Consider the following 25,903-nt stretch of genomic DNA (forward strand, 5'->3'; position numbering starts at 1 on the left):
CAATCTCATGATAAAACTTTAAGGGAGGAGAAGATGCTTCTTATGAATAAGAAAGTAGTCTGTTAAAATGAAATCTACTCCTGGTAAAGGTGCTGTAAACACTGCTGAAATGATAAAAAAGACTTAGAATATATAAATTTATAATACATAAATTTAGTTGATAAACAGCAGCAGGGTTTGAGAGGATTGACTCCAATTTTGAAAGAAGTTACACTGTGGGTAAAACACTATGAAACAACATCGCATGCTACAGAGAAAAAGCTTTCATGAAAGGAAGAGTCAATCAATGAGACAAACTTCACTGTTCTTATTTTAAGAAATTGCCCACAGTCACCACAACCTTCAGCAACCACCCTAGTAAGTCAGCAGCCATCAATATCAAGGCAAGACCCTCCACCAGCAAAAAAAGATGACAACTTGCTAAAGGCTCAGATGATCATTAGCATTTATTAGCAATAAAGTATTTTTAAACTAACATATGTACATTTTGTTAGACATAATACTACTGCACACTTAACAGTTTACAATATAGTGTAAACATAAATATGTACTTGGAAACCAGCATATTTGTGTGCCTTGCTTTATTGCGATACTTGCTTTATTGGAGTGGTTTAGAACCAAACCTGCAGTATCTCTAAGGTATGCCCCTGTTTCTAAATACATAACAACACTGAGCACAATGGATCATACCTGTAATCCCAGCACTTTGGGAGGCCAAGCAGTGAGGATTACTTGAGCCCAGGAGTTCAAGACCAGCCTGAGCAATATAGCTAGACCCTGTCTCTACAAAAAATTTAAAAATTAGCTGGGTGTGGTGGCAAGTGCCTATAATCCTAGCTACTTCGGAGGCTGAGCCAGGGGGATCACTTGATCCCAGGAGTTTGAGGTTGCAGTGAGCTATGATCATGCCAGTGCACTCCACCCAGCCTGGGCAACAGAATGATACCTTGTCTCAAAAATAAATAAGTAAACTGAGAATAGTAAAATCTATGAGAACGGATTTATTTTAAGAACCACCCTATGTATATTCTTTCACAAACAACCAATGAATGAACATGGTCAGGAAAAAAAAATGTAAAGATATGTAGCATCAGAAAAATATTAAACTACAAAAGCAATTTTCTCCCTAGTTCTTTTTTATTTACTTTTTTTTATTTATAGAGACAGGGTCTCACTCTTGCTCAGGCTGGTCTCGAACTCCTGAGCTCAAGCAATTCTCCATGCTCGGCCCCCCAGAGTGCTAGGATTATAGGCATGAGCCACGGCTATCTCCCTAGTTTTTATGCAACCAAACAATGCCCAGACGCCAGAAATTCCATTTTAGTACTAAACTCTAGTTTTCATTTCTGGCTTATATTCAAAAATTACAGAAATGGAGCCAAAGAACAAGTGTAGTTCCTACCACATATGCTTATGAGCTGAACTGGGTTTTGTTTACTTATAACTCATGATTTGATTTAGAGTTCCTAGAGTTTTACAAGTAAAACCAATAGTATATTGGACAGAAATGGCAACATCAGCAAATAAGTGTCCTTCAATTTTGACTGTATCATACTAGTTTGTGTGGTACTAGAAATAACATTTTAACTCTCAGAGCTTCATTTCCCTTATCTGAAAATGCAGGTAATGCTTTACAAAGCTGTGAATGTTAAAGGAAAATGCAGATACACATACCAACACAGTGCTTGTCACATGGTAAGTACTCAACAAACGGCAGCTATTATATCTGGCAACTCCAACCCTAAAATCCATTGACTTTCCAGTTAAAACCTCTTTTTACCTCAAAGAATTGGGTTAAATTCTCACTGTCAATTACTTTTGTACTTGAGTAGAAAACTAGAAACATAGAAATGCTATGTTTTCCACTTCTGTAGGAAATAAACAGTAACATCGTAAGTATATAAATGCAGTTTAGATTCCATACCGAAATATGAAGATGGACAAGCTTTACTTTTGTTAATTATTAAATATTTTGCATCAGTAATAGTTTCAACTTCTAGGGTAAAAAAAAACTTAGGAAGCTATAAATACTGAGGGTTAGGGTAGTTTGGCAATATAATTTAACCCATATTTTATTTTCCAGACTCTCAATTTATATATAGAAAAAAGGGACTATTATGTGGAGTTTTTGTGAACAGTAGTCAATTAAAGTGTCAACTCTGAAGCAGTATAACCATTTCAGAAATCTCTCTCCAGCCTCATCAGCCTCAGGAACCAATCTGAAAGACACAGCAGGACTATCTTGAGGGTCCTGCTACTTTAAAAAATCATGAATTAAAGAGGAAGTAGGAAGTCTTCCAACAAAGTAGAAAAAGAAGAATAGCACCTGACAACTACAAGATGTTCATAATGTAGTTTCTAAGAAAACCTAAAGATCTTTGTCAAACTAATCAAGGAATCAATTAATCTGCTCTTTGTCTTGGGCCCTAAAATCTATGTTTCAAGTAAAAATACACTTAGCACACCACTGTGATGGAAATATCTGATGGGAATATAGGAGGAAGCCATTTTACTAAATATGCTACCTGTGCAACCACTAACTCATATGCCACCAGAAACTTTATTTATGTATTTATTTATTTTGAGATAGGGTCTCACTTGCCCAGGCTAGAGTACAGTGGTATCATTATAGCTTTATAGCTCACTGCAACCTCAAACTCCTCGGCTCAAGCAATTGTCCTGCCTTAGCCTCCCAAGTAGCTAGGACTACAGGGATGTGCCACCACACCAGACTAATTTTTCTATTTTTGTGGAGATGGGGTCTCACTATGTTGCTCAGACTGGTCTCAAACTCCTGGCCTCAAGTAATCCTCCCACCTCAGTCTCCCAAAGTGTTGGGATTACATGCATGAGCCAGGAACTTCTTTTAATCTCAGCTCATGTTTATTTCTCTTTAACACACACTAGTAATCATAAATTTTAAGATATACCAGCACACATGTAATGAACTGGTTTTGTCAAAAGATATCTCTGTAAGTGTAGCCTACAGAAATAAAACAGGAATGGCAAAAGGATTTCAGCTTGTATTGGCTGTCTGGTAGAGTACTAAGAAGGATTTGGAGTCATATTTAAACTCTACCAGATGCTGCTACAGACAATAAACTACGCCTGCCACTCATACTGGAAGGGGTGTGGCATCTATCATGTCATATTAACTGACATTGTTGGCCAATAGGTTTATTGATTTATAAATTAATTCATTACTCATAGGGCCAACTGTGAATTAAACTTCTACTTGGTTGGTTTTTATTTTTCCACTTATATTATTTGGCTAGCTTTTCAACTTACATAAAAATGATTAAGTGTTTTTTATTCATCGAAACAATGCACCAAAAAGAAAATGTTAAGAGTGATCAATGTTTTTTAAAAAGGAAATAAAATCATTTCTTTAATCTGAAATAGAATCGAAATAATTACATACAGCATACTACACACAGTAGCTATGTTATGTAAGAACAATCATTAAAAACTTTACAAAAGTGATCACTTACTTTCTGAACATGTAGTTTCACCATTAGTAACAACTTCAGACTCTAACTGCAGCCCATCAAGACAAATTGACAAGTCTCCTATTGTTTCTGTTGGCTCTTTGTCACCTGCAAGTTGCAAAGTCACAACTACTTCCTCAACTGGAAGAGAATAAAATTACAGGGAAAAAAATGGTCATCTTTTTTGCTTTAAGCCATCTTAATTGTTAAAAATCTAATGTCAGAAAAAATATAAATATATGTATATATAAATTGTTTTACTGTACTTCACCAAAGGTTTGAGGCTTTTTGACACCAAAACATTTTATAAGAACAAAATTTGCTAATGTTTAATATTCAAAATGCAAAATATTAAATATTTCAATAATTTCATTTATTATATTCTATCTTTGTTATTAGAGCATACAGTACACAATGGGTCAGCATGACAACAAAGATTATTTAGCAATATACACCTGAATTATATTGAGTGAAAATATAATTTAAGAATAGATTATATCTCCTAAGCCCTAAATGAGAAAGAAAATTCTTGGATGTTTTAAATAGTCAAGGGATAGAAAAAATGTTTTAAAATTATGATATAATGATTCAAACAAGAAAGCTACAAATTTTTATATGTCTATATTATGTACATAGATAAACATGTAAATAAAACCACAACCTAAAATGAGGAGAGTTTTTAAAATAAGCATTTAAAGCCAGGTGTGGTGGTGCACGTGGATAGTCCCAGCTACTCAGGAGGCTGAGGCGGGAAGATCACTTAAGGCCAGGAGCTTGAGGCAACAGTGTGCTATGATTGCACCTACGAATAGCCACTGTACTCCAGCCTGGGTGACATGCAAGATCCTGTCTCAAAAAAAAAAAAAGCATTTGAAAAGTAAATCTTTCAAAATACTAACCACATGAAAGTGGGATTACTTTTTCCCCCCTTCATCTATGTTCTACATTTTTAGTTTTTCCATAATTGACTATGTATCTATTATAATAATGCCAATTTACTAAGTAAATAAATACTTACTAAAAATGTTGAATCAAAAATGAATGGCCAAACCAAGGTTACTCAGAATACTTTCTTGTTTTTTCTTTTTTTGAGACAGAGTCTCACTCTCTTGCCTGGGCTAGAGTGCCGTGGTGTCAGTCTCGCTCACAGCAACCTCAAACTCCTGGGCTCAAGCAATCCTCCTGCCTCAGCCTCCCGAGTAGCTGGGACTACAGGCATGCACCACCATGCCCGGCTAATTTTATATATATATATATATATATATATATATATATATATATATATTTTTAGTCGTCTATATAATTTCTTTCTATTTTTAGTAGAGACGGGGTCTTACTCTTGCTCAGGCTGGTCTTGAACTCCTGAGCTCAAAAGATCCACCCACCTCGGCCTCCCAGAGTGCTAGGATTACAGGCGTGAGCCACCGCGCCCGGCCTCAGAATACTTTAAATAGTTCAAGATTCTTCTCTCCGTTAATCTTATAACCAAGTAAACTTAAAGGTATGAATGAACATGAGTCATTATGCATGTTTGGCATATGAATTTCTTCCAGAAAAACAAACTAGGTGAAATTTCTATTGCTCTTACATACGTTTCATATTGTTTGACTTTAAAGTTCCATAAATATCTAAGGCAGCAGTTCCCAACAAAACATCAGATTTCAGCGTCTGGTGACTCCACACACGAAAATTTAATTTACTCACAGGGGTGACAATCCTAAAAGTGAAAAAAGGGGGGAAAATATTTTCATTAAATATCACAATGGAACCTTAAACAAATTACAATTAAGTTTTAATGTTTAAAGTCTTCTCACTGCAACCCTTATAGTTTACTGAACAACCAATATTGGCCTATGTTCTGGAATCTTATGAAAACTGTATCTGAGTATTACATGCTTATATGGTCTATATGGTCATTTTCACTTGTGGTTGAACTACAGGGGCGACTTCATACATGTATTGTTTTTTTTTTTTTTTTTTTTTTGAGACAGAGTCTCACTCTGTTGCCCAGGCTAGAGTGAGTGCCGTGGCGTCAGCCTAGCTCACAGCAACCTCAAACTCCTGAGCTCAAGCGATCCTCCTGTCTCAGCCTCCCGAGTAGCTGGGACTACAGGCATGCACCACCATGCCCGGCTAATTTTTTCTATGTATATTTTTTTAGCTGTCCATATAATTTCTTTCTATTTTTAGTAGAGGTGGGGTCTCGCTCTTGCTCAGGCTGGTCTCGAACTCCTGAGCTCAAACGATCCGCCCACCTCGGCCTCCCAGAGTGCTAGGATTACAGGCGTGAGCCACCGCGCCCGGCCTCATACATGTATTGTTAATAAAAGTAAAACTGCTTATCATGCAACCAACTGTTGGAAAACTAGTTTTACTTTAATAGTAGTATATAAAACTGAAAACTCAATATACGGATTAAATTCTTATTTTATATCAGGTAGTTTACTGAGCTTGAGGTTACTTCATTTAATCTTCACAGTAACCCTGTGAGATGGGAATTATCACTCCCATCTTCAGATGCAGAAACTGATATTTAAAGAGATTAAGCCAATTGCCCTAGGTCATGTAGCCAGTAAGTGGCAGAACTATAATTTGAATAAAAGCCTTTTATTAAAATTTATATTAAAAAGTTCCTCAGTCAGCTATAAAATGATTTGAGGATTACATTAGATGCATCAAGTTTCACACTGCTATAGGCAAAATGTACAGGACAACTATCAAATAAATATAGATTCACTCATATCTTGCTAAATACCAATAAAGAATGCTTTCCATAATGGTATTTTCCAAAGCAAACTGAGAAATGTGAATTTGCAATAAACACACAAACTATTCTGTAGTCAAGAACTAAAAAAACAGGAGCACTATATAACCTACCACAGTCCTATGGTCCAATGCTATGAAGACAAATTCTAGGAATGTTTGAATTTTCCTATGCCTTATTCTTTCTGAAATGTGATCAAATTAGGGGTACAAAGAAATACTTTCCTCCTTAGAAGTCTACCTGTGTGCCTCATCACCATATTTCTACCACCATTTTAACAATAGGTAGTTTAAACGAACTAAAATTTTTTCACTTCCACATTGCCCCTCTTCTTTGGAAGTACAATTTATTCATTCTCTTTTAAAACTCTCAGATGCTACTTTCAGGAGAGCACATAGAAATCACAACAGGCATAAAATAAAAGGCAAATAAATTTAACTTTACTTTTTTAACATGGGAGAGGGTACATAGAACATACTGTAAAGATGGTTTTTACTTAATTATTTCAATTCAATTCTAGAAAGCAGTCTGGAAAGCCTGCTACGTAACAATAGAAGTTATGTTAAAACTGCAGGCCAATCTGCTACAACATAAAAATTCAGGAGAAGAGCTTGATTTGTAAGTTCTCCAAATATCTGGACTAAACAAACAGCCTACCATCTGGAACTACAAGGAGAGTTTCTTTTTTCTTAACTTTTAAATCACTAAGGAGTTCATGACATTAACAGCTTAAGAGCTTCAAAGTGCATACCAAGTAAGCACTGACAGTAGTTGGTGGAAATCAGCTGAGCATTCAGTCTGTTATTCAGATGAACATCTCTGGCCATTATGGAAGCTATGACCTTTTACAGATTTCACTTGCTTTTTAAAAGTTTTACTCATACATTGTTTAATTTAGATTCAATCTATAATGGGCCACTAAGTAAAAGGAGAAAGCCTAAGAAACATTAATGTTGAATTATAGATATGGAACATCAGAATAATTCTGTAAATAAGCCTCAATACAATCTTCAATAAATTGTTAAATTTCTTTCATTTGTTCAAAATCATCATAAAATACATCAAAATACTCCTAAAACTTCAAAAATCCAGGTTAAAGATATAGGTATATTAATTTTGTAATTTATTAGGAATAAAGATAACACATATAAGCACATTATATGAAGAGAAGAGCTTATAGTTTCAAATGTCTCATCTTACCATTTAGGAAAAAACAAAACAAAACACCTTTTTTTAGTCACTAGTTTATTTCTCTAGGGTAAAAAAATTCAAAAATTCCAAGAATGCAATTTGTCTATATTTGATGTGGTAACAGCTAGTTATATTTCAATATATACTGTAATACACATTTGGTTCCCAAATCAAATATATTATTTTTAAATCCATTTGTTGATAAATCATGCTTTTTCTTCTATTTTAATTTAAAAAGTTAAAATTAACCTTCAATGAGTATCTGCTATCTTAGGTTATAATAGCAACACTCTGGGCTTTGTCAGTAAGTGTTGAAATTGAACTATACCCTACTTCTATGAATCTATAAAAAACATAAAAACACCAACATATAAAGATATATGCACATGGATGTATACTGCAACACTGTCTAATAGCATAACATTAGAAATCAACTAATCAACAGAGAACTATTAAAATAAATTATAATCCATCCATATTAAGGACTATTATATAGCTACATAAAGAATGTTAGACTTATACGTAACTCAGCTAGAAAGGTAACTGTGGTACAGTGTTAAGGATGAAAACAAAATTATCGAATAAAATGCATAGTATAACTTTTTTAAAACAGAAGAAAACCCTGTGTTGGTTTGTATGAACACTATAATTTAAAAAACAAAAAAATTTTTAGAAATTAGGTTTAAAAATAGAGTAAACTACTCATAGCCCTGTAATTCAACTCTGAGTTAAGAAAAGGGCTGCTAACAAATCTTTCTAGGCCCATGACCGTGGGCTTTCCCAGCTATTGTTCAGCAGCAAGAGTGATGCTATCACCAACTAAACTGGAGAAGGTAAAGAAAGGGAATGATTGGGAAAAAAGCAAGGGAAATATCTAAAGAGAAACAAAAAGGAGACTAGAGGAAGGAGTCTAGGAAAAGAAAGTGAGAGAGAAAGAGAGAGAGAGAGAGGAGTAGCAAGAAAAAAGTGAGAAACATTCTTAAAAGCTTCATTTCCACTCACCTACTAAACAAAATATACTGTAAAAAATACTTTCAAACTTACACTGTAAGGGGTTGCTTCCATTTGGGACTGTTGGTATTGTTGCATTTTTCTGTCTTCTTTGACTGTCCGTCTACTGTGACTTCTACATAAGGACTTGGTCCAAACCAATTCTTTTTATTTTCTTTAAGTTTTGCTGATATGACTATGTAAAAGAAAAGGGAAAACATTTCAGTATTTGAGATGTTATTTCCTCCTCAAATCAACTTAATTTCACAAAGATTAGGCAGATTATTACTTTTACTCAGAGAAGCAATTTTGCTCTAAAATATTTACTATTTTTATTCACTTAAGACAGGTACCATTTCCTCTCATCCTAATATACAAATATAGGACTTCCCCACACCATCCACCCAGATTCCCACTGCTAGACTCCCATGGTCAGTACCAAAAGTCCCAGAACTTATGTCTATTAAAAAGTACACATCAACAAACCTGGTCAACAAATATTTGTATGCTTACCATGTGTCACAGATACTGTTCTAAACTCTGTGAATAGAGCAGTTAACAGTATAGAAAAAGCACTAGCTCTCAAGGAGATTATATTCTAGTTAGAAAAAAGTCCTTGTGATGAAAAAACAGGCTGATGTGACAGAGTATTTCCTGGAAACAAGAAGGCCTCCTGCGGAAGTACTTACAAGAAACCTCCTAAAGGACAAGGAGCCAGCTGGGTAAAGATTGGGCGTGGGAATAAGAAAGCACTCCAGTCAGATGTAAAAGAGATTGGCATATTTGAGGAAAAGCACAGCAAGCACAGAGAAGAATGGTAAATGAAGTCAAACAAGCTTTGTATAAGAGCCTTTGTAAGCCAAGGTAAGGAATATGGATTTTTTTCTAAGTGTGCTGGAAAGCCACCGGAAGAATAAGAGTTACAAATTAAGTGTGTTTCTTTTTTTTTTTTTTTAACATTCCGTATTATCTAAGCAAGAACTTCCTATATTGTGCATCTTGAAATAGGAACTTCTTAGCCTTCATCCTTGAGTTAGTCATTTTTGCCATAAAATCATTTTGTCCATGCTGCTTGGAGGGGATACCAAATAGATTAGAATCTAGCAGAGCATCCCATGATTTCCACAGGTGGCAACTCATTGTTCCCCCAAAGATGAGGTGATCATAGCCAAAGAAGTATTCTACCACCCAGGTATCCACCATAGCAGCAAAGTTCAGAGAACACCAGTGACCATCAAAGTTAAGGGGCCCCTGAAATTGCTACAGGAGTTTATATAGTAGCTACTTAAGAAGATTAATGTACAGTCCAAATTCTGGGCATCAGAGCAGGCACAGTTCCAGGTGGTGGCTCTGAATCTCTGACTTCACATCTTTTTTGCTTATGTACCTTTTTGGTGGCATCCAAGCCAGCTGCAGGATGACTTTTCTTACAATGTATACACATTCTGCAAATTAGAGCTTCATCATTATTGTGAAATACTTGGTATGAAAAAGTTGAACAGGATTTGAAATCAATATGCATCATCAAAAACAATCTGCCAAAGAAAGAAAAAGAAGAGATGCAAGAGAAGGCTAAAGAAGTAGGCAATAAGGAGCCATTGAAGAATTTTAATAAAAAGGTGATATTCGACAAATTTAATGGGTACCTACAACATATATCCGGAATTGTTTTGGGTACTGAGGATATATAGACGATCAGATTAACACTGAATATCACTCTGCTGCTGTGGGAAAAAGAAATTGAAAGGGAGACAAAAGTAGGGATTAGTAGCTACTGAAGTCATCTGGTCAAGAGATGACAATGGCTCGTGCCTATAATCCTAACACTCTGGGAGGCCAAGGCAGGAGGATCACTTGAGGCCAGGAGTTCTGAGACAGACCAGCCTGAGAAACACAGCAAGAACCCTATCTCTACAAAAAAGAAAAAAAAGAAGAAAAGAAAAAAAAAATTATCCGGGTGTGGTGGTGTGTGTCTGTAGTCCCAGCTACTCCACAGGCTGAGTTAGGGAGATCACTTGAGCCCAGGAGTTTGAGGTTGCAGTGAGCTCTGATGATGCCACTGCACTTCAGACTGGATGACAAAGTGAGACATTGTCCCCCCCCCCAAAAAAAAAGAGAGAGAGAGAGAGAGATGACAGTGGTTTGGAGTAGGGTGGTAAACATCAATATGGGGAGAAATAAATATTTTCTAAGGAGAACCACCAAGATTAGATTGCATGAGGAAGTTGGGGGAAAGAAGAAGGATACTTTCCATATTTCTGGCATGAATAACTGTGAGTAACTAGATGGAAGATGGTAACATTTAATAAGATGGAAAAGATCCAGTAAAGAACAAGTTTGAGGAGAGTGGTAAGGGCATGAAAATCAAGAATTTTACAATGAATGTATAAAATTTGAGATGCTTATGAGACATCTAAGCAGAACCATGAAGTAGGAAGTCTTTTTCAGAATAGAAAATAATTCAAGTGGAGACTAACCCTATCTGATTAAAATGTACTATTAAAGCTCTAATACTTATTATAAAGCCAAATTTCATCACAACATTGCCACAAAAATATAAAATCCTTATTTTTAATATACTTCTGGTCTAAGAAAAGGTGAAATAGCCTTATATATTTCATTATATTTCAGGGGCTCTTGTGGCCCTCTGAAACCGATTAAACCTAGAACAAAAAGGCAATACAGGCTTGATAGGAAGGAAATGATCTACCCTCAGTGGCTTTTTAGATTTCAAACTTCTGAAAGCTATTCTGCCACATAATCCTACACAACCCCACTGGAGCCATTTGAGCAAAATTTAAATGGGGGAAGAATGGGGTAAGGGAAACAAACCTAATTATTAAATATTTACCATGTGTCTGGCACTTAAATATTATCATTTTAATACTCACAACTACTCTGTGAGATAGTTATTGCTATACTAATTTGTACACATAAAATGACAACGTCAGTGTAATTTAAAAACTTGTCCAAAGGTCATACTACAAAGTCTCAACAGGAGAAACTATTTAAGTGTTCAAATCTCAAAGTCTAGATTACATAAAACCTTTGTTATAGTCCTAATATTATACATGTTATAAGATAAATCAATGTTCTACTCCCTGAAAATTAAAGTCCCATAGTAAATTAAAAGGAAGAATAAAAGCTGTAAATTATAAACTCCAAGAAAAGGGACCAGAAAAAATGTCGGTATTATCTGTCACCTGGGTTACTACAAGAGCCCTCTAATAACTGTTTGTTTTTACTCTCACTTATCCAATCCAACCACTCACAACTACCAGAATTATCTTCCTAGAATAGATGTGATCATCTCATTACTTCAATGATTTTCTACTGCCTACAAAATGAAGTTTAAACTCTTATGGGGCATTTTACATTGTTTACTATGTAGCCATAACTTACCTTTCTAGCCTTCTTCTAAACCAAATCTCACCCAGCTCTATATTCCAGCCATCCTTAGCTGTTTGCTGTCCCTTCAGGGGCCATTCACTTTCATGCCTCTACACCTGCAGCTGCCTCTACTCACAATGACCCTTCTTCCTTTTCTACCCAATAAAATCCTACTTCTTGAGAGACAAACGCCCCCTCCCTTTGTTTTGACTGAATGCTTCCTTAATCCTTAGACATTAAATTGTTCCTGCCTCCACGCTTCCACAGCATTTCCATATTTGTGTATGGCTACTACAGCTTCTCATTCTGTCTTAATAGTTTCCATTTACTTAACTCACCCTGTAATGCCCTTCATGGCAAGGATGTAGCCAGTCTTTGTAATTTTGACAGCACTTTGTGATTTAATCTGAGAGGCATTTAATACCTTTGTTGAACCAAATGATTAGTCATGGCAGAAAACAGAAGTTTCCCTGCTTCACAGTGTGTGTCCCTCTGTCTTGCTTTCTCCCATCCCCTACTTTATAGTCAGAGTCTCTCTCTCTCTCTCTCTCTCTCTCCCACACACACACACGCACACACACACACTATTGCATACAGTTTGCATGGTACAGATTAATATTCTGAAGGTTAATTCTCTATTCTGAAGGTTAATTCTTTGACCTGATTTTGGTTCTTCAGCCTATCTCTCTGATACAAAATAAACACTTCTGACAGTTTAAATAGGGTGTGATGGCTCACACCTGTAATCTCAGCGGGAGGATCCCTTGAGGCCAGGAGTTCAGAGACCAGCCTGAGCAACATGGTAAGACCCTCCATCCCTACAAAAAATTAAAAAATTAGCCAGGTGTGGTGGCATGTGCCTATAGTCCCAGCTACTTGCGAGGCTGAGACAGGAGGATTGCTTGAGCCCAGGAGTTCAAAGTTGCAGTGAGCTATGATAATGCTACTACAGTCTAGCCCAGGCAACAGAGTAAGCCCCTGTCTCAAAACAAAAAAAAAGAAAAGAAAAGAAAGAAAGTAAAAGTGGATCCTTAGCTTATGCAACCTATTTTGGGAACCAGGAGGCTATAGTGAACAAGGTAAAACAAATAAGGGTACCAAAACTGAATAAACCAGCAGTACAATAGACTAGATAAAACCAGTTGGGCAAGGGCTACCTCTGTGGTCAGAAATTATGATAGGCCACATGAGGTCTCTCTCTGTGACAGAACTGTCTTGCCTGGGCAGAACTGGATATAAACTCTTGACTTCAAATCTTAAGTATGAGGGACCTCCCTGGTCCCTAAGCAATAAGAGCTAAATATATAGCATTCTAGTAAATTTGGGAAATGCAATAAAATTTAAATGCAATTAAAAACTAAAATCAAGATGACATCTCTTTGTTAAATAATCAATTTGGAGTAAAGACTGAAAATATAAGAAATTTCTAGCAAACACCAAGGTACTTATTTTGTCTACATAGTATAATGCTAGCATACAATAAGCATCAAATAAAAACACAAATGAACTCAGTGTAATGGCTGAGGTTATACAGAAAATATAATTAAAACAGGCAATGGCTAACTAAAGTCAGGGAAAGACATAAGACAGACTCATGTCCAAGATAACAGACCCTGGCTAGTGAGAAGAGGAAAAGAGTAGCTGACTCAAGAAATCCAAGGATAAGAATCACAAGAATAATGATGGACAGAGATGTGAAGAACACAGGATAAAGAGGTTTTAAAAAAAATTAAATAGGTGATTGACAGTTAGCCTCTTGATAACAATGTCAACACTTTCATTTCTGGCCATAAACTTAAAATAAACATCAATGATTCTGGTTATAAAAGGTAGAGGTGTAAAGAGAAAAAAAATTAAAATTAAAAAAAAGAAAGAAACATCAATGATCTTTCACAAAACAGTATCATTCCTGCCGTTCATTCTGGCTCCTTTTAAAATGTAAGAAAATTGGAATGATAATGTTAGAAGAGAACATTAAAATAAGCAACCAAGCTTTAAAAACATTTAAGCTTAGATGGCTAAAATATTAGATATGAGTAATCCCATAGAGAGAAAGAAATAAGGAATTAGGGAAAAGGAATATAAATATACTACCCTGTATGTACACAGTGTTTTGAAGTTTCCTCAATTCATATACACTGCCTCCTAATAACAATGTGACAAGAATATTAGTATCCTCAGTCCACAGATAAGGAAACTGTGGCTCAAAGACATTAGTGACATGCACAAGGTTATACAACTATTAAGTATCAGAACCAGGACTAAAATCCAGGGACATTAACTCCTCTGAAGATAGGGGACATTAGTCTATATAGATTTGTTGATTAAAATGGGATAGGGAAGGGGGGCTAGATGACCTCACCAAGGGTTTAACTGTAGAAGTTTTAATGGTACACCAAAAGTCATTATTCAGTCAAAACATTTAAGCATACGTAATTATTTATGATTTCCTGCTATAATTCTTGCATCTATCTGACAAATTACACAGGAGAGTTATTGCCCAACACTCCAATCAATACAGGTACACTCAATTCCTAACAAAAATGGTAACATTATTTTAAAGCCAACAGAAGTTCCCAAAAGGGCTACCTCAATGAATTACCTTGACTTATATGAAAATGTAGCACAGAAGACAATCTTTCTAATTCAATTCAAACTTGAACTAGTCATGTCATCTGGGTTATTTTATAAATCAGTTAGATTCAAGCTATAGAATGTGTTACTAATGCACTAGAACCGTATTATTTTATGTAAATACTGAAAAGGAAAAGTGAAGATGCCTTCCCTGTCATACCAAAGAATTCAGTGAAATTAAAACTCACATCCAAGTTCTCTAAACAATCCATTTAACAACTGCACTATGAATTATTTTTTTAAACCCCTATTTTGCTATAACTTATGTTAGGTGCTATTTCCCTAAAATAAATTTTCTGCCTACTCTCACTTAATCTGATAAGGGAGACCAATTAGTAAACATATATTTAAACAAATATTAAAACAATAGGAATGAAACAAGAAAATAAATTTGAGCAGGAGTAGGATTTTAATTGCTGACTTTAGATTCTCCTCCTATCAGTCTTTCATACCAACTTTCTAAAGCACAGATCTGACCACTCTTTGTTAAAAACCCTGATTATGTCCCATCTCCCCTAGCAATGAATTTTCTTTCTTTCTTTCTTTCTTTTTGTTAGCCCTGCTACACTTGAAGGAGGTAATCCACTCCTACTAATTCTTCTGTTTCCTTCACCTCCACCACCACCACCGCCCACACACATATACACAACACTGCAGCAGTGGCTTTTAAGGGCATTAGGACAAGTTTATGCATTCCCTTTCTTCATGTCTCTTGCTCATGCTCTCTCCTGAAAGGGTCTTTCTCTATTCTCTACATTTAAATAGTAGCAATCCTTTAAGCACCACCTCTTTTCCCAGAAACTCTAGTCAAATATCAATCTTTTTCCTGACCATAATTGTTACCTCTTGCCATTACCGTACGCTTTGGTATTTATTTTTTACACTTACATATTTATTCCTTCCTTGAGTCTGGAAAGGTGTTGAGGCAACTTACAATAAAAACAAATACTATAACCGACCCATTAACACAGAATGAAAAATAGAATGTCATTAAGGAGATTTGTGCAAAAAAATTATTTCTCACGTTTTTAGCATCAAAACGAAAGTAAACTCAATGAAATATGAAGGGCACTTGATTCTATTCAGCTTGGCACTTTTCTGTGTTTTATCTTATGCTCTCCATTTGTTTCATATCTAATGATATTTGCTGAACTTTTATCCATTATTCATGGTGTTTGTTTTTATTAAATTTTTTTGTGCTATACCTGTGTATTCTGAGAATTTTTAGAGCCAAGATTAAAAACTCTGAAATGGCTAGGAATTATGACTTCTTGACGTACAATCAGGCATTTATCATTTTAGTGAGAAAAACATTTAATAATGATGACAGCAGTAAGACAGTAGTTTATGCAAAACTACTAACATGGTTATCTCTGAGAAATAATTTATCATTTTATTTTACTTTACTGATTTTTTTAAAAATAAAAAACATGTATACTACTTACATAATCTGAAAAAGTAAAGATTTTTTTAAAACTATACCAGTTAAAGTCTCAACATTAAGTTGCACCCCGCTCCTCCAAGTCATAAGAAGCCCAGCCCAATTTAAATCAGCTACTCAGGCTAGTTTGAGGATGAGGAAGGGAGCAACAATTAGAATCTGTCTTTAGCAAAGAAATAGTAGTATCTTTCACTGAGAATGAGATACTCGTTCCTTAGAAACAGACTACAGTTAGTGAAGGAAAACCGAAAAGAAAATTCTAGGATGCTGTTACCTTAAGACAATATCACATTTATATAATTCCATCACCTTTAGGTTTTCAGGAAGATAATGGTCTGTGATCTAATATATTAACACTTACTATCCGGAAGAGGCTATAACCCAGGTATAATAAAAACTAAAATAACATACATAGGATGATAATTGTTCTATAATCAATAAATGCTATTAAATTAGAGAGAGATTGGCAGTTCACTGTGTTGATAGAGATGCATACATGTTTGAAAAAAATCTAGTGACTCATCCTGGCTAGTACAAATGGTTCACATATAAAGACCTACAAAGAGACTATGTGGAACCAGACTGTGAAAGGTCTTAGCTCAGGCTAAAGAAATTCTATATCATAGCCAAGGAGAAGCACGACAGTTTTTGAGCAGGAATGAAACATATCCAGTGTCATATTAAGAAAATTCATCTGGAAGTGATGAATTCTATGATTAGAGGAAGAAACAAATAAACACAGAAATATTAATTAACAATAGCAACCAAAGGATCTGAACAGACATTTCTCCAAAAAAGATACACAAATGATCAATAAGTACATGAAAAGATGCTCAACATCATTAGCCATCAGAGAAATCCAAGTCAAAACCACAATGAGATACCATTTCACACCTACTAGGATAGCTATAATCAAAAAGACAAATAACAAGCATTGGCAAGGATGTGTAGAAATTGAAATCCTCATATATTGCTGCTGGGAATGCAAAACGATACAGCTACTTTGAAAAATAATTTGGAATTCCTCAAAATGTTAACTATGGATTCCATACGACCTAGTAATTCCACTCCTGGGTATATATTCAAGAAAACTGAACACATACAACCTCACAAAAACATGTATACAAATGTTTATAGCATTACTCTCAATAGCCAAAAAGTGGAAACAATCCAAACATCCATCAACTGATGAATGGATAATAAAATGTGGTATATTCATATAATGAAATACTATTTGGCAGTAAAAAGGAATGAAGTGTGATACGTGCTACATGGACAAAACTTGAAAACATAACACTAAATGGAAGAAGACAGAAAGAGCCACACGTTGTATGATTCCATTTATATGAGAGACCCAGAATAGGCAAATCCATAGCCAGAAAGTAGATAAGTAGTTGCCTAAGCTTGTGAGTGAATAGGGGAAATAGGGAGTGACTGCTAATGAGTACAGAGTTTATTTCTGGAGTGATGAATATGTTCTAAAATTAATTGTGGTGATGGTTGCACAACTCTGTGAACATACTATTGCGACTCAGGAACTGATATCCCAAAATATGATGCCTTTTTTTTAGACAGAGTCTCACTTTGTTGCCTGGGCTAGAGTGAGTGCCGTGGCGTCAGCCTAGCTCACAGCAACCTCAAACTCCTGGGCTCAAGCGATCCTACTGCCTCAGCCTCCCAAGTAGCTGGGACTACAGGCATGCGCCACCATGCCCAGCTAATTTTTTTTTTTATATATATATTTTTAGTTGGCCAGATAATTTCTTTCTATTTTTAGTAGAGACAGGGTCTCGCTCAGGCTGGTCTCGAACTCCTGACCTCGAGCGATCCACCCGCCTCGGCCTCCCAGAGGGCTAGGATTACAGGCGTGAGCCACCGCGCCCGGCCCAAAATATGATGCTTTGACATGAGAACTGAAGCAGCAGCCTCTCAAGGTCTCTGTGAACTGCACCTCATCTTCTCTTAAGGCACAGGATGAAACTGTTTTCTGAAGTTCTTTTATCTGCCTAAAGTCCAGACCCACCAAAGAAGAAAACAATTACCTTTGGTCACTTCCCTGAGTTTTTATTAACTGAACTCATATCATAGGAAGACAGACTGAAGTTTGTCAACACACCTGGACAGACTTTTGTCATAAACCATTGTTATAAACCAAAAGACTTTGTCCCAGACCATTGTATGTTCTTCAAGCCCACTGAATTCCCCTAAAAATCATTTACTACCCACTAAAATCATCCACACTTCCACATCCCCCTTTCCCCTAAGAAAAGGGGTACATAAGCATCTTACCCCATTGTGTGATAAGGTAATCACTCTGTGACCACCCCCTCATGCACGCTAATAATTTTGTATGCCTTTTCTCCTATTAATCTGCCTTCTGTTCGTTGATTTTCAGCGAACCTTCAGAAGGTAAAGGGGAAGTTTTCCCTTGGCCCCTACAGTACTACCAAACATTGACTTCTAAATCGGTAAACTGTATGGAATATGAACTGTATCTCACCATTAATACAATTAAAAAAAAAAAAATAGCAATTGCCCAAGCGCCCATATTTAAGGGGGAAAGAAACCTTACAAAATATCCAAGAATATCCTGAAATAAAAATGAAATTTTTATGTATCTAAACATTTTGTTCATTCATTCATTTAACAAGTATTAATTTAGCACCTGATATATAACAGCCACTAAAGATTTTGTTCTCTTACGATTAATTTTTAATCTTAAGGGGGAAAAAAAGTAAAGTAGTACATCTTTTTAAGACTTACCAGTGATCTGAAGTTGTGATTTCATGGTCAGGCTACCCATTGAACCAAGTTGTGATCCACTGTTAGACATGCCACCAAGTCAGCAAACCTGAACATGGCAAAGGAGACACTGTAAACACCAAAAATCCCCATTTTAAAAATATGTAAATAGTGTTAACCTGGCCATTTTCTTCTACTGAAGGCCCCATAACAACCAGTGGCCTTCACATTGCTAAATATAATTTTCAATTCTTGTCTTCATCCTACTTAACCTGTCAGCAAAATCTGACATAGTTGATATTTCCCTCCTCTGTGATTTACTTTCTTTCCTTGAGTTCCCAAGACATATTATCCAGGTTTATGTCCTACCTCACTGTTCCTTCTCTGTCTCCTTTGAAGATTCCTTTTCTTCTCTCTACTCTCTTAATGTTGGCATATCCTAGGACTCAGTTCTTGGTTCCCTTTTCTTTTCCATCTATACTCATTTCCTTGAGGATATTATCTGTTCTTATAACTTTAAACAGGATTTATATAAACAACACATCTCAACCAACTTTGTATCTCTAGCCCAGACGTTGCTCCTAAAACTTAAAACAACTTTACTTGGGTATCTAAAAGACATCCAATCCATGATGTCTGCAATGAATGAAAAAAATAATAAAATAAAAATAAAAGACATCCCATAACTTAATATATCCAAAACTGAACTCCTGATCTTTCCTGCAAACCTATTACTCTGTAAGCATTCTCATCTCAGTGGATGGCAACTCCATCCGTCCAGATGCTTAAGCTAAAAACCTTGGAGTCATCCTTGACTCCTTTCTTTCACATTTCCCTTCCAATCTGTCAACAAATTCTATTATCTCTATTTGCAAAATATACCCAGAATCCAACCATTTCTCACCACCCCACCGCCAATCTGTTCAGTGCTGCCTCTGACAGCCATCTCCTTCCTAGATAATATGTCTCTCTCCTAGATTACAGCAATAACCTAACAGATCTCCTGTTTTTTTTATTTTTTTTAGAGACAGCATCTCTTTCTGTCACCCAGGATGGAGGGATGCAGGGGTGGGAGTACGATGGTACGATAAAGGTCTCCCTGTTTCTAACCTTGTGGAGACTCAGTACCTATTTTTAATACAGCCAGGACAACTCTTATAATTTTCCAAACCCTGCAAAAGCTTCTTTCCTTTTTTTTTTTCTCTTTTGAGATAGAGTCTTACTCTGTCACCCCAGCTAGAGTACAGTGGTGTCAGCATAACTCACTACAACCTCAAACTCCTAGGCTCAAATGATTCTCCTGCCTCAGCCTCCCAAGAAGCTGGGACTACAAGTGTGCACCACTACAACCAGCTAATTTTTTCAATTTTTTGCAGAGACAGGATCTCGATCTTGCTGAGGATGGTCTCGAACACCTGGCCTCAAGCAACCCTCCCACCTCAGCCTCCCACTATGTAATAAGTGGTGTACAAATAATACAATAAGGCAAACAAAATATCTAGAAACTGTAAACATTGTCTTGAGTTTTTATAAAAATTTAGGCCTCTATTAAAAAAGAGTTTAATATAAAACAATTGTGATGTCTTCCCAAGTCTGCCAAAATGAAATGGAGCATTCCTAACATGAACGCTATAAAATCTAACATATTTCATTCTTTGATTTATACATAAAAATGTTAAAAGGTAAAATTTGGCCTCAACTACAGTGACTAAGCTCATTCTTTTGACATGGTAAATATATGTTTTTCCTTCACCCTCTTTGTTTATTTAAATTGCACCATTTCAGATATTTTATAACCTACAATCTACTAAAAGAGCCATTTTATTTTAAATATGGAAGGTAAATAAAGTCATTAGTAGTCACCCAGAGTATAAAAGAAATGAAATGTAACATAAAAGCCTTAACACTGCATTGCACAAGATATTCTGATTCAAACAGCCTGTTATAGAAAGAGCCCTCAAAGACATCATTACCACATTCTGTAGTTATTACTCCCTCCTCAATACCCAAAAGCCTATTTGCCACAGACCTACTATATTAAGACAAGTAAATTAAGAGGAAGTGAGAAAAGTCCAACATTTGGGTGATTTTCTGCATGATAAAAAATACTATTCTAGTTGCTAATGTATATCAACAGTTTATTGCTAGAAAATGCCCTTTTTAAGAACAATGTAGATTTATTCTAAAGGTTAACATTAATTACAAAGTTGTCAAAAGATTAAAATCTCTACAACTTTGTAACTCAAATTAACTTCATACAGAAAGGATTAATGGAAGTACAGATTGCAGATATTAGGAACAATGATTCTCTTCAGATAATTTCAGAGAATCACTATGGTAGAATTGTGAGGTGCTTGCCAAAAACATGCTAATAGTTTCAATAATTTACGTACTTGAACACATTAGTTTTACATAATTAAAATGCAAGTATTTTACATTCTTAAAAAGAATAAAAGTCACCATTTGTACAATAGCAAAATTAGAAACAGGCTAAATATTAATTGGCAACCAGTTAAATAAATCACATACCCATACTACAGAACTGACTGCTATGCAGCCACTATTATAAAATAGCTTATTGGAGGAGGAGAATAAATAAATAAGTAAATAAAATAGCTTATTAATGACTGAAATGGAAAGAATCCAAAAAAAAATTTTTTAAGTTGTAGGAAATGTACAGTATGATGTTATTTTTGCAAACAAAAACAAACTATATATTCCTATAGGTACATATACTTACAGATAAATGCAAAAAAAGTATACATTCCAAACTGGTAACAGCAGTTAGTTACCTTTGTGGAAGAGGGGCTCTGTACACTTAAGAAAGTGGTCACAGGCAACTTTAGTTTTGTATGTATTGTTTCAATTTTTTAAAATAAAATATGTACCATTAATGACTTGTGCAATTTAAAATGGACAAAAACAGTAGGAAAATAGAGACTCTATACTTCAAGTCCCATCCTCTCCACTTCGCTCCAAACTCTTAGGTCTAATATTTACAGCTGCATACATGGTTAAGTGACTAAATCTAAATCTAAACTCCCCATATCGCAGCACACCTACTCCAGCCTTAACAGCATCACCATCCATCCATCCAGTTGCTTAAGTCAAAAATACAGGAATTATCATTTATTCTCCTTTCTCTCACCAAGTTCTAATAATTCCACCTGCAAAATACTCCCTACTATATGCCCTAAAATAATACCTACTTTTCTCCATCTCTCTTTTTTTTTTTTTTTTTTTGAGACAGGGTCTCGTGCTGTTGCCTGAGCTAGAGTGCAGTGGCACTAACATAGGTCTGCAGCCTCGAACTCCTGGGCTCAAGAGATCCTCCAGCCTCAGTCTCCACAGTGTTTTACTGAAGTCTAGTTTACATTAAGGTTCACTCTTTATCTTGTACAATTCTATGGGTGTTGACAGAGGCACAATGCCATGTATGTACCATTACAGTATCATACAGAGTAGTCTCACCACCATAAAAATCCCTTATGCTTTGCCTATTCATCACTCTCTCCTCTCTCTGAACCACTGATCTTTTTTTTTTACTGTCTTTATAGTTTTGCCTCATCCATAATGTCAAACAGTTTGGCTCATATAATATGGAGTTCTTTCAGGCTGGTTTCTTTCACTCAGCAATAAGATTTAATATTTCTCCATGTCCTTTCATGGTTTGACATTTTTTACTTCTTTTGCTGAATAATATACCATTGTACAGTTGTACCACAGTTGATCCATTCACCTATTGAAGAACACCTCAGTTACTTCCACTTTGGGGCAACTATGAATAAAGCTGCTATAAAATATTTATTTGCAGGTCACTGTGTAGACATAAGTTTTCAACTCGATTGGGTAAACAGAAACACAACTGCTGAATGATAATGGTATTATGTTTTGGCTTTGTAAAATACTGCCAAACGGTCTTCCAAAGTGGCGGTATTACCTTTCATTTCCGTCAGGATTGAAGAAGAATTCCTGTTGCTCTGTATCCTCAGCAGCATTTAGTACTGTCCCTTTGTTTGGGGGCAATTTAGCCATTCTAATAGGTACACAGTGATATTTCATTAGTTTTACTTTGCAATTCCCTTATGATATGATGCTATATGATGTTGAGTATCTTTTTATATGCTTATTTGCTATCTACATACTTATTTGCCATCTCTATATAGATGGCAAATAAGCACATAAAAAATAGCAAATAAGCTTATATATATATAGAGAGAGAGAGTTTGGTGATATTTCTGTTAAGATCTTTTGCCCACTTTTTAAATGGGTTGTTTTATTATTGTTGTGTTTTAAGTGTTCCTTGTATATTTTAGATACAAGCCCTTTATCAGCTATGTTTTTCTCACAGCCTACGGCTTCTCTTTTTATTCACTTAACAGTGCCTTTCATAGACTAGAAGATTTAATTTTAATAAAATCCAACTTACCAATTTTTTCTTTCTAGGTTGTGTTTTTGGTACTATATTTAAAAACTCATCACCATCTCTTCAACAAATGATGCTGTGAAAACTAGATTCCACATGTAAAAGAATGAAGTTGTACCTCTACCTCACACCATTACAAAAACTATAATAAAAACGGATCAAAGAAGGAGCAAAATAGACGTTATTCACAAAGAATTGTGGTTGTGTGTTTTGACCTGTCTGGCAGCTCACTGAAGGATTGGTTCAAGGACTTGCTTCTGTTTCCTCTGCCTCAGAGCTTACTCAGGGATGAGGCACCTTTTCAAGCAGTGTTCATTAAAAGCATTTAAAGGCTTATGTATTAAACGCTGCAACCTGGGGCAAGGGATAACAGCTACAGCATACAAAAAGAGTGAAAAGATTGGGAAGGAAGAAGCTGGGGAAGGAGACACTGGGGGAATGGGGGGGCGGGGGGTGGCCTATGGGTGTGTAAATGAAAGGAGAGAGAGACAGAGAGTTTCACTCTGCTGCCCAGACTGGAGTGTAGTCATGTGATCATAGCTCACCACAACCTCCAACTCCCAAGGCTCAAGTGATCCTTCTGGCTCAGCCTGCCTAGTAGCTAGAACCACAGGTGCATGCCACCATGCCCAGCTAATATTTTTATTTTTTGTAGAGATAGGGTCTTGCTGTGTTGTTTAGGCTGGTCTCAGACTTCTAACCTTAAACAATCCTCTCACTTCAGCCTCCCAAAGTACTGGGATTACAGGCATAAGCCACCAGGTCCATACAGAATAAGGACTTTGAAAAGCTCCCAGATAATGTGGAAAAGCTAGAAGGCCCTAGAAGGCCATGCACATGCCCAGGGCTATATGCATGCTCAGAAAAGACTTGAAAAAAAAACCTAAGCTCTTAACTCTGACTGAACTTCTGGCTCTATGCATGTAGAAAGTGCTCAGCCATAGTTTTAAACTGCCTGGCTAAGCACTGGAGTGCCCCAACAAACAGCCAAATCTGCAAACACTCGGAGGGTTTTTTGGGGGGAAGAGGAGATTCCAGGACTTGAAGACAACCTTCCGAATCACTAACTGACTAAGCTAACAGAACACAGACATCAATGGTCACACATGACAAAAAATATAGACTTCACAAAATTATTTCAGAAAAGTCACTAAACAAGCAAACAACAACAACCGTAACAAAGAGAAACAACCAACCATGAGGTGAAGGAAGAATCTGATTTTAAGGGCTGCCACATTATATAACACTCAAAATGTCCAGTTCTCATACTAATGAAGTGAAATGAACAGCACATTAAAAGGATCATATGCCACAACCAAGTGTCATTCATCCTGGAATGCAAGGATAATTTGACAAATGAAAATCATTCAATGTGATATAATGCATTAACAAAATGAAGGATAAAAATCACATGATCACCTCAATAGACATAGAAAAAGCACCTGAAAAAATCTGATACCCTTTCATGATAAAATTTTCAACAAACTAGGACTAGAAGGAAATTATCTCAATATAATAAAGGCCATGGCCGGGCGCGGTGGCTCACGCCTATAATCCTAGCACTCTGGGAGGCCGAGGCAGGTGGATCGCTCGAGGTCAGCAGTTCAGGACCAGCCTGAGCAAGAGCGAGACCCCGTCTCTACTAAAAATAGACAGAAATTATCGGGCCAACTAAAATATATATAGAAAAAATTAGCCAGGCATGGTGGCGCATGCCTGTAGTCCCAGCTACTCGGGAGGCTGAGACAGAAGGATCGCTTGAGCCCAGGAGTTTGAGGTTGCTGTGAGCTAGGCTGACGCCATGGCACTCACTCTAGCCTGGGCAACAGAGTGAGACTCTGTCTCAAAAAAAACACAAACAAACAAACAAAAAAAAAAGAATATGGAGGGCCAGGCATAGTGGCTCACACCTGTGATCCCAGTATTTTGGTAGACTGAGGCAGTAGGATCACTTGAAGCCAGGAGTTTGAGAGCAGCCTGGACAACACAGCAAGACCGCGTCTCTAAAAAAAAAAAAAAAATAGATAAAAGAAAAAGAATGATTCTCAAAGGAAGCTCTGAAACTCAAGATGCAATAGTAACTAAGAAAATGGTAAGCATTAAGTTAGCTCAAAAAACACATAACAACATCTAGAGATAAAAATATATAAAAATCCAAACTACTGGAAAACAACATTAAAGTCAGGAATGGGGGTGACCAGAGTTAATTACTCCAAGATTCTTGTACTGCTCAGGACAAGGCAAAGATACTGATTAACTCTGTCAAGTTAATGTGCAAGTTAAAATTTCAAAGGTAAGCACTAAAAAAAATAAAATAACAAGTATACAAATTCCAAACAAGTATGAAAAAAAGTTCAAAGAAAAAAATTATCCAAAGAAATGCAAAAACTAGACAAAAACAAAAAAAAGAACTGAAATATGTGAGATAAGGACTACAACAAAAAGATGACAGATTAAACACAACCATCTGAATTCTCTTTCAAATTCCCTCTAAACTCTAGTGAAGAGATTTAAAAAATTTTAAAAGTAATAATAGTAAAGATCAGAAAAAACAGAAGTAAAGAAAACAAGCAACAATATTTCAGGAAGCTAGAAAAGCAGATGGACCAATGCTGACAGCATACCCAAGAAAATTAACTCCTATGTTGCTAATGGGGAAAAGCAAAGAGCCAAGAGTTTACACTGCAGCATCCTCACTCAAGAGGAAGTAGGGAGTAAAGGTGGAACACATAAGCAGAATTGATTGAAAGTTGTTTAATAAGCATTTTGATCCCTAAATCCTCTATTTCACACTAGAAGGCTCAGGTTTTTTCTTTCTAGAAAAGGTAAAACACAGC

At 36.0% G+C, this 25,903-nt stretch overlaps 1 protein-coding gene across 1 annotated transcript in view; it reads right to left on the minus strand.

The window, feature by feature from the left end:
- ITCH (itchy E3 ubiquitin protein ligase) overlaps positions 1–25,903 on the minus strand; it is a 108,485-nt gene that overhangs the window by 62,201 nt on the left and 20,381 nt on the right. The window contains exons 3-6 of the mRNA XM_069496662.1: positions 18,662–18,749; positions 8,488–8,629; positions 5,081–5,205; positions 3,492–3,629 (exon numbers count right to left, since the gene is read on the minus strand). Of these exons, the coding sequence (XP_069352763.1) occupies positions 3,492–3,629; positions 5,081–5,205; positions 8,488–8,629; positions 18,662–18,731 (475 nt within the window). The 5' untranslated portion in view covers positions 18,732–18,749. The remainder of the gene's footprint in view (positions 1–3,491; positions 3,630–5,080; positions 5,206–8,487; positions 8,630–18,661; positions 18,750–25,903) is intronic.

The sequence above is a fragment of the Eulemur rufifrons genome, chromosome 20 (assembly GCF_041146395.1).
Source record: "Eulemur rufifrons isolate Redbay chromosome 20, OSU_ERuf_1, whole genome shotgun sequence".
Taxonomy (NCBI): Eukaryota; Metazoa; Chordata; class Mammalia; order Primates; family Lemuridae; genus Eulemur; species Eulemur rufifrons.